General features: G+C 36.8%; 1 protein-coding gene across 1 annotated transcript; it reads left to right on the top strand.

Annotated features, from left to right (window-relative positions):
- Positions 1–6,846: 6,846 nt before the first annotated feature.
- On the top strand, positions 6,847–8,424 carry LOC146937323 (uncharacterized). Its single transcript, XM_085749393.1, has 2 exons — positions 6,847–8,289; positions 8,404–8,424. The coding sequence occupies exons 1-2, from the start codon at positions 6,847–6,849 to the stop codon at positions 8,422–8,424; spliced, it is 1,464 nt and encodes a 487-aa protein (XP_085605519.1).
- The last annotated feature ends 2,123 nt before the right edge of the window (positions 8,425–10,547 follow it).

Below are 10,547 nucleotides of genomic sequence, written 5' to 3'. Positions count from 1 at the left end.
GTCTCTCAAAATCGCAACAATGAATTAATTGAACATTTGAGTCAAAACCAAGTAAACAAGCTCAATTGCCTATGCCTTGTATTCTCACAATTCACATATGTGTGCAGTAGAGGTTACATAAGCATTTCATCGGCCAAATACGATTAATTCATGAAAATCACAAGGTTCGTCTCCCTTTATCACTTTTCACAAAAATTTCCATTTTCAAATCAAAACAAGTTAGATTCACCACATCATAGTTTAAATACCATTAAACACCTTTATTTAACTCATAAAACTCAAGTTTCGAAGTTTAGAAGCAATCCATAAGGTTTGGGTCGACTTAGAAATAGTTATGCGGATTTTTCGTAAAATGTCTCTAAGACCTCCTTGGAGTATTTTCATCATAACTCGAAAACCAAATATCATTTTCAAGTCAAACCAAAGTCATTGGAAAGCTAACAAAATTATCTACAACTTTCATGTTTACACCAAAAGCCAATTCAAAACGAAAAAGGGTGAAAAACGTGAATATTTCCCAGATTTGCCTGACAAAATCGGTGGCCGATTTTTCCCGAGTCAAAACTGGAAAATCAACCCAGAAATCGGTGGCCGATTTTGGCAAATCGGTGGCCGATTCTGGGCTTCACAGCAGTTCAAAATGTGACGGTTCCAACCCATTTTTACCCCAAAATCCCAATTTTGATCATCCCAACCTCAAAACTCAATCCCAAAGATGTTCATAGGTCACATAAACTTCAAAACACTTAAACTTGCATAAGTTTTGAGATTAACACATCAACACATCAAATTCATCAACATAACAAAATTCACCAAAATATCATCACTTCCTCAACTTTCAACAACATCCCAAAATCTCTTCATCAAATCATCAATCTTAATACCCAAAGCACCAATCCAACAACAACATGTTTCAAATCAATAACAACAACTAATGAACAAAAATTCATGCACAATTCATTATCACAACTTCATTTCTCATCAAACTTGCTCAAGAACACAAAGCACCAACAACTATGCATTTAAACATGTTAATTCACATACTAACATGCAATTATCAAATAAATCATGTTCCCAAACATAACAACAACAATTATGCACGAATTTTACAACAATTAGATTCAATTCATCAATTTAACAAAATGGGTAAAGAGAAAAAGATATGAATTATGATTGAAATCTAACCCTCTTACCTCTAACACCAAGAATCTCTAACCCAAGCTTCAATTTAACTCCTAGATGATGAATCCCTCTTCTAGCTCTAACCTTCCTCTTCAATCTCTTCAAACCCTTTCTTCACTCTATCTCTATCTCTTCTCTCAAATGAAATGAAATGATAAATATTTGTAAAACCTAGTTTCACCAACAACTAGAGTTTATATACTAGCTCTACTCAATTTGGCTTATCTCTTAAACCTTAATGGGCCTAACCCATTTCTATTCTAACACTCAAAATGTCACTACTCACTTAATGGTAAATTATAACACTAACGGTCACTTAATGGTAATTAAAATAATTACTACACTCTCCAACACTTAGTGAAATAAAACTCTCACTAAGCACTAAAAATAACTTTCAGCAAAAATTACAAAATTACCCCTGCCCTCAAAATGACCAAAATACCCCTAAGTCCAAAATGTCTAAAATACCCTTCTAACACCGAATTCTACGAATCCCAACCAAAAATACACACAGAGGCAAATAATCACACATCAGCACGTATAGCACACATAAATAATAAATAAAATAAATCTAGCGAAAAATCGGGCTGTTACACAGTCCAACCTTTTTCTTGCTCCTGTATAAGACAGATATTATGAGGAACATGTTCTATCCTTAATGCTAAAGTAACCGAGAAAAGTCCTTTCTTCATTTCATATAAGAGTGATGGGAATTTAAGTTAAAATTGAATTAAATTAGTAATTAAGCACAAAGGGGCTGCATATGCTTAGGGGTTATCTATCCTCATAGGAAGTCTTTTTGGATGTAATTGTCCTTTGCCCCTAGATTCAAAATCACCCTAAGCAGTGCTGCAAAATTATTTATTTATTTCATCTCCGCGTAGGAAGTCTTTTTGGATGTAATTGTCCTTTCCCCCTAGCATTGATGAATTTGTTTCACTTTAAGTTCAAATTAGGGAGTCACCACCACAATTAGGAAGTTAGGGATTGTCCTTTCCCCCACATGTTGGTGCCATTCTCCCGCCCCATTATAACTTTAACAATTAAGCATATAACAATTAAGAACATTGATTATTTTCCCAGACAAACTTATACTAATTTTACTCTGAAGACTTTAAAGGGTCTTAGTTAACACTAAAGATAGAACGTGCTCCTTAAAATACCTATTCATACACTTGCTCAAAGATTGCAACTGGGTGTGTCATACCCCAAATTTTGACCACTTTTCTCTATTTTTACCTATTTTTGTCCGTATTGTAAAACGGCTCAATTTCTCTTCTTTTCGCTTTAACGAGTTAAAACCTTTCTCAGTCGTTGTTTAATCATTCAAAGTCTGTGATCTTGCAAGTAAAATTTTGTCCAGTTGAAATTGCTTTATTTGTCATTTCGGGCATTTTAAATTTTTACGCGTGCTTTTAAAGTCTTTTATTCATTTCTTTGATAAATAGACCTTTTTAGGTAAATTCCTTTTGTCCGTATGATTAAACTGTTTAAAAAGTTTTGTTCGTGTTTTAAAACCACCGCGAGTTTTAGTCGTCTCAGTCGAAGTTTCGACAGCTTTAAATTTTATTACATTTTTTTATCACTTTTATATTATTTTACAATTCTATTTTATTTTATTTCATTTTAACCATTTATTCTTTTTGCTTTTAATGTCATTTTTATTTTGTTTTATTAATAACTTGTTTTGTCTTAAGTCCATGTGTCCTTTGTTAATTGGTCCAAGAAGCATCTAATTCTTTCCTTTGTCTCCAAGTTTCTTCAAGGGTAACTTGGTCTTTAGTCCATTCATTTTTCATAACCTAGTTTTTTTACTATAAATAGTGTTGCCAATCATTGGCAAAGGGGGCTGCACAAACTCTCATGAAAACACAATCAAAAACGGCAGTCCAACAATTCTAAATAAAATACTCCTTTTCCAATATTTCTTTCAAGAACATTCAAAGCTTCCAGATCCAAAATATTGAACAACATTCAACACAAGACCCAACCTTCAATGTCGGCCAAACCATCAACACCCTTTCTTTTGCAATGAATTCTCAAGAACATTCAACAATCCAAATTCGACTTCCTCTTTTTCAGATTTAAAACATTCATCAAAATTCAAGCATAAACCAACAACATTTCAGCAAGCAAAATGAATCTCTCTTTCCTTCTTCAATTTCAAACCACATAAACCAAATCAATACATAAAACCACACAATAAACCATCATGCTATCATCTTCAAAGACCTCATCAACATAACCTCAAATCCAAATCTCCTTCAACATTAACTCTCATTTTCGGCTCAACAACAACAACAGCCTATTCACACATCAACAACTGAAACCAATTCGAAAACAGAAGAGGGAGCCAAATCCACTTCCGTACAAGCCGGATCGAGCAAGAAGAAACCGAACCAGTGCCTACCTGAAGCAGAATCGAATTCAAAAAGTGAGAAGGAGTCTGATTCGCACACAAACAAGGGAACCGGATTCGAAGGTGAAGTAAGGAATAGAGCCAGAACCGAGTCAAATGCGAGGAAGTGAAGAGAAGCTCGCCGAAGAAGAACACTCACGAATCTGTTCGTGGGAGCTCAACCAAGCCGATTCCAAAGAGGAACTCGAAGCTAAATAGAGGCTTTCCGTCTTCATCTTTTCTCCGATTCAAACTGAGGTAACACGCTATTCTCCGACTTAAGCTTTTAATGTTGTCTCTGTGATTGTTGTTTGTGAAATGGATTATTTGAAAATAGTTTGTGAAGAGATCTTGCTTCCCTGTAATTGCTAGATCTAAGGTTTCGTGTTGTTTATTTGTGGAAAACCTTTTGGAAAATCGTATAGAGGGTGAGAAGAGCTTCATTTTGATGTAAAGTTTTTTTGAAAATGGTTTGTTTTGAAACTCCGGCACGGTGGTGCACCGCCGGCTACCGTGCCGGAATTGTGAATCTCGCCTGAGAAGAAAGCAAGTGGGGAGCGGTTCTGTTTTTTTAAAATAGAGAGAGAAGTGAGTAAAACTTGTTTTTTGTGTGAAGTTTCTTTGTAAAAAATGACAAACAGCAACGTCAACGTGCTTTTATGCCTCCTCCCTCCTTTTCATCCTGCGTGGTTCAGCCTATCTTAATCCCATGCTCCTTCATCCCTTTACCTTTTGATTCCTCTCTTGTGGCTATGATGAATTTTCTGTTGTTTAATTTTGGACCCTCTGATCCATCAGACGGTCTAAATTAACTCAGGCTGAGCCAATTTGCTTTGTTTGCATTTTAATCCTTTCTTTATGCCTTATTTGCATTCTAGTCCTTCTTTTAAAAATTTAAACCTATTTCTTTTAAACTCATAAATTGTTTTTTCACTATGTGTCATGCATTTTTTTTATACTTTAATCCTTATAACATGCATCTTGTAGTTAATTTTGCTTTAATGTTTGTTCTCAAAATTCGCATTTCATGCATTATTTTTATACCTAATCTCATGCATTTCTTTCTAACCCTCTTTCAAATAATTATTTCATGCATCTTAAGTGTTTTAATCTACATGACCTACATTTTTTCTAATTTTGTGTTTTAGTACTTTAAAACTCTATCTCATGCATTTTTTTTTACTCTATAATGTCTTTTGTAAATTTTGCTTTAGTGTTTCAATTTCCACTTTGTGCTCTATTTCGATTTTAAGCTTTTTTATTATCTTGTTTGCTTTAATTCGTTTTTTATCATCTTGATTGCTTTAATTTGTTTTTTTTTTATTATCTTGTTTGCTTTAATTCTAGTATCATTTCATGCATTTTTATTATTGCAATTTATTTAAATTCCATGATGATTAGTGTGTATAACTAGGAAATGGATGTATATTCTTACCATTGGTTTGTAGCTTGGCAAAGAGGCCATAGAATGTATCTAGGAATTTTTTGTAATAATGTAGGTAACACAAGCACCGACACTTGCACCGACACTTTATTTACCGCTTTATCTCGCTTTATTTTTCCGTTACTACGTTAGCTTTCCGTTAGTTAGAAAAATCTTTTATCTCAAAAATCAAATAAGCAAAAGTCAAATTAGTTTTCCTAATAAACCTTGGACCCAAGTCCAAGTTGTTTTTTCCTTTTTATTTTCTTAATCAAATTCCTAAATGAACTTTAATTAAACTTAGACTAAATTTCGCAAATAAAATGAAACAACCTCACTCTCATTTCATTCTTCTATACCTTGAGGTCTCGCAACCCTTCTTAAAACCTTTTTTTCAAAACAAATTAAAATCAACCTAACCCACAAAAAATATTTTTATAAGAGTGAACTACGGTGGTTTTGATCCCTTTTAAGGGTACGTAGGCAGAGGCTTTATTCCTTTCAAATCAATCAAATAAAAATAACAAAATTCTTACTTCTTCTTCCTCCATTCTTTCACTTAGCTTTAAGTAACAAAATCTTCAAATAAAAGTAAAGTTAGAAAGAGGTTCCCACGGAGTACCGTGGATGATGCGGGTGCCTAACACCTTCCCGAGTCATAACCGACCCCCGGATCCAAAAAGGGTTTTTCAATCTCTTTTTCCCTTCCCAAGAATAAAATCGAGCAAGTCCGGTAGATTGAAGGTTCAAGTCCAATTAATGGCTTGACACCCGAAAATCTTGGTCTACAAAATTGGCGACTTCACTGGGGATCCTACGCGGGTTAAGCCCACCTTTCTTTCTTTATTTCTTATGCTTTATCATTTGTATATACTTTGTAATTATTTTTTACGTGAGTGGTAAGACAAAGTCCTATACCCGGACTTGAGTGAAACATAGGATATAGGACGGGGTAAAATCATAGTGACATACCAAGAGCATTCTTGGACCATGTTTACAAGTGATAACCCTACTCGGCGGAGGCCTCACGGAAGGTAGTAGTCTTGTTAACATGAGCATTCGTGTTGGCGTTATTACTTTCAATGTGAGTGTCCGGTGAAGCCGTGGACCTTAGTAACCCTTAACCCCACTTGGCCTTTTTAGGACGTAGTGCGGAGACTGAACCAAGAGCATTCTTGACTTTAGTTGTCACGCGATACTACACTCAAACTAGACTTCCTTATGGATGACATTGGACTAGGAGCATTCCTACGCACCGATAAATTCATAAGGGTAGTTGTAATTTGGGAACTTGGTAGAACCTTGTTACAAGTGCAAATGAAACCATAGTCCTTACCAAATGGCGTTGTTATCCCTTAGCTCCAACATTGTGTAACTTAAACCTCATCATGTTTTCCTTGCATTATCATGCATACATGCATTCATCCATAAACCTTTTTTTCATCCATTAAAAAATATTGAAGGATTTAGCCAAGCTTTTTGTAAACATCAAAGGTATGGACCTTGTGAGAATGAACACCAAGCAATACAATTTCAAAAAATCTTAACCAAGCTTTTGCTTTTGTTAAAAAGAAAAAAACTTTGTCCTTGGTTTCGTTCTTACCTTTTGAAAAAGGAACTGATTGCGATATCTTTACAATTTTTAGGTGAAACCATGTTCCTCTACAATGTTTACAATTCGCTTGACAAATCCTTCGATAACAAAAAGATTGTATATTTTGCATAAGCATATCATGCATCATTTTGCATTCATAGTTTCTAGTCCGTGTCTCATATCTTGTTTCTGTCTACAAGAGGTCAATCCATCAGTCTACTCATATCTACAACACTCGAGCAAATCAGAATGGATCATCTTGAACAAGAGAACCACAAGCTTCGTGAAGAGGTGACAACCCTTCGGGCCGAAAATGAGATTTTGAGGAACTTCGTATCTTTGATGACGGTTGCACAGAGTCAGCCATTGTCTCTCCCTATCGGCAGCACTCAAGCTCAGACGGTTGCTTCCACTACCCCGATTCCAACAGTGTTTGCTAGTACTCCTCAACATGCTATGCTGGAAGGTTATCTCTGGAGTACACCTTTAAGTTCTGGTGAAGTATTCCGTCCTGGTGTCTCTAAGGGTCAAACTCCTTTTGTGCAACAGACAAAGCATATCCCACAACCGGGCCCTTTGTTCACTCAAGCTGCTATGACCTACTCAGCTCCTTTGATTCATACTACTCAGCAGGGCCCTGGGCCAATCTATCACTCTGAAAATGTGGTTGCATACGACCGGATAGCTGAACTGGAAGAAAAGTTTGACAAAATACAGTTGGAATTGAAAGCTCTTTGTGGGAAAGAACTGTTTGGGAAAAATGCTTATGATCTTTGCTTGGTTCCCAATGTCGTGATACCACCCAAATTCAAGGTCCCTGATTTTGAGAAATACAAAGGGAACACTTGCCCTGAGCTTCATTTGATAATGTACGTGAAAAAGATGTCTGCTCAAGTAGGCAATGATGAGCTCCTTATCCACTGTTTCCAAGATAGTTTGACTGGTGCTGCACTGATATGGTACATGGGTCTGAGCAAGGATGATATCAAAACTTTCAGTGATTTGTGTGAGGCTTTCGTACAGCGATATAATTACAACTTGCACTTGGCCCCAAATAGAAAGGAACTGCAGGCCATGACTCAGAATGATAATGAATCCTTCAAAGCTTATGCCCAACGTTGGAGAGATTTTGCTGAACAAGTCCGTCCACGTCTAGAAGAGAAAGAGTTGACCGAAATTTTCTTGGAAACTTTGGATCCGTTTTATGTTGAGCATATGCTTGCAAGTGCATCTGGCGATTTCGCGGATATGATGACCGCGGGCATGCGTATTGAAGATTGGGTTCGAAAAGGACATTTGATCAAAGAAGTTGTTCCCACTAATGGTTCAGAGGAGGAATACCAGGAAATGAGTGTGGAGGAGAGTCATCCTCAACAACTGTATCCGGCTTATTACCCTGTTGCCGCTGTTATGCCTGTCACAAATGCTCTGCAAAGTGTGGGTTATCAACCCCAGTTTCAGCAATATCAACAACAGCCTCGACAACGGACTTCAAGGAAACAGATTGATCCTATTCCCATGACGTATGCAGAGTTGCTTCCAAAGTTGCTTGAAAGGAATTTGGTCTATACCAAGGCACCTCTGCCAGTGCCAACAAAATTGTCAGCCCGGAACAGGCCCGACCTCTTTTGTGCTTTCCATCAAGGGGCACCAGGTCATGATATTGAGCACTGTTGTGCATTGCAGAAGATAGTTCAGAAGTTGATCCAGAAAAATCTCATACCTTTTGAAGAGTTTTGAATTTGAAGGTGCAAGCTAATCCGTTATCGGATCTTGACGTCTAATGTTGTTACATGGAATGTTTAGCTGCAACTGGGTCTTCGTTGATGTTTATTTCTACTACTCATCTGTTTAATTAATATGTTTGTTTGTTGCTTTATGTTTTTCAAAAAAAAAAAAAATCCTTTCGTCCCCCCCGAGACGGAAGTGAACTTGTTTAGGGCTTTTTGCTTTATGTATTTTCATCATTAATTAAAAGGTCGTCTCGATCTCGACTTTGTTTTATTTTGTGCTTTTTCTGGAAAAATGGTAATACAAAAAACCAAAAAAAAATTCTCTTTCTTTAAATCATTTTCACATACCTGCATAATCATAATGTTTATATCAATAATCAAATCATGCATTAATAAACCCGTTGAACACTTTAACCCTATGCTCTCTCTCGACTTTGAGTTCTCTGTGTTCGAAATTGAAGAAAAGGAGGATGAAAGTTTCCTAAATGTGATATATTGCCTACTGGGGCATTTTAGCCGTCGAAGCTGCAAGTATCAAGAAAGATTGTCCAGAAGAGGACTTTCATGTACAAAGACTGGCACGAGATGCTTCCATCTGCCTGCAGGGATATTGTACTTCAAGTGCACACTTTAACAGGGGCAACCCCCCCACCATCCCTCAATATACAATATAAAAGCAGTGCCCCACATGGAGGTCAAAGTTCTGTCAACGGGAATTCCAATGAAAGCTAAGCTGGATTGAATTTAAAAGTGTTATTGCAATGTGCCCTGTACAGTTATGTCAAAAGGATAAAGCAAGTATTTGACAAAGAAGGCTCGTCCCCGTGAAAGTCAAGAAAGTGGCTTTGTGCTAAAAATGTGTTACCTGATTCCAGGGGCAAAGGAGTGCCTAATTACGAAGAATGGTGACAAACTTGTATGTCCTGTAAATGCCATTGCAGTCAAGAAATACTTTGTTAAAATGAAAAGCTCGATAAGTCGCAAACCTGAAAAAGCGGCTTAGGCAAAAAAGAGCGTCTCGATGGACTGAAAACCCGAAAGGGCGGTTCATGCAAAAGTTAGAGACATAAAAAAAATGATAAAAAAAAAAGTGCTTATCCTGATAGGTTGAAACCCGCAAGGGCGACCTATGCAAAAGTTAAGGATTATGACAAAGTAACTGCATCTGGTCGGACATGACTCACTTGGGGAATTTCAGCCGTCAAAAGACCGCCAAATCATGGCAAGGTAATTGCATCATAACAGATATGACTCATCTGGGGCATTTTCAACTGTCAAAAGACCTCCGGTTTATGGCAAGGTAATTGCATCATAACAGATATGACTCATCTGGGGCATTTCAGCTGTCAAAAGACCTTCGACACGAAGCATCTGCAAAATCAAAGACTCGGAACAGTGGAATTCAAAGTTGTTAGAGAGCATAGCGGTTATCGTGTTCAATGTACCTTTTCCAATATGATTACCATTTTCCAAACTTTTTTTAAATCTTTGGAACCACGCCTTTGGCAGGTCACCACTCCTTTACATCTAATTTGAGCCTGTGCCCATTTATTTGAAATTCTCATTTATTCTGTTTGCATAATTTTCTTCTATTTTTGATGCGAATACCTAAAGCAAAAAAAATAAAAAAAAATCTTTTTGTAATGTCTTTTGAAAAGCATAAACAACAGGTACATCTTCTTTGAACTTATGAGTAGTAGAAACATACATCAACATTCGTCCCAAGGACAGTTAAACTCTGCAAGATAGTTATGGACAAGTGCTGTGCGATGACCTCTGTCAAAAAAAAAAAATACAAAAAAAAGAAAAGCTCGCTAAGTCGAAAACCCGAAAGGGCGGCTTAAGCCAAAAATGAGCGTCCTGGTGGACTGAAAACCCGAAAAGGGCGGTCCAGGCAAAAATTAGGGGCATAAAAAAATATATATATACTCCCGGTGGATTGAAAACCTGAAAGGGCGATCCAGGCAAAAGTTAGGGACTTTCAAAAAAAAAAAACAATACAAAAAACGAATAAAAGACAGAGGTATCACAGTTCAAGTGGGCCAAATGGAAAGAATGCACTTTGTGCTGGCTTACGAGTGACGACTTTTGCTGGAATGGTTGATTGAGAAATGGCGACTTTTGCCGGTGATTTGATGAATGGCGACTCCTGCCTATGGTTTAATTGACGGTGTCTCCCATCTGTGGCTTGATTGATGTATTTTATCCCTTAGAGAT

This window comes from Medicago sativa, chromosome 3, assembly GCF_051527215.1.
Source record: "Medicago sativa cultivar Bolivia chromosome 3, Bolivia_mono, whole genome shotgun sequence".
Lineage (NCBI taxonomy): Eukaryota > Viridiplantae > Streptophyta > Magnoliopsida > Fabales > Fabaceae > Medicago > Medicago sativa.
Note: the sequence above shows the minus strand (reverse complement) of the source record. Positions and strands in the feature narration are given on the sequence as shown.

Excerpts from the sequence above, each read along its gene's own strand:
- LOC146937323 (XM_085749393.1), top strand. The coding sequence starts at position 6,847 with ATGGATCATCTTGAACAAGAGAACCACAAGCTTCGTGAAGAGGTGACA. Across the intron at positions 8,290-8,403 it reads GTTGTGCATTGCAGAAGATA|CTGCAACTGGGTCTTCGTTG; the intron begins GTTCAGAAGTTG and ends TGGAATGTTTAG.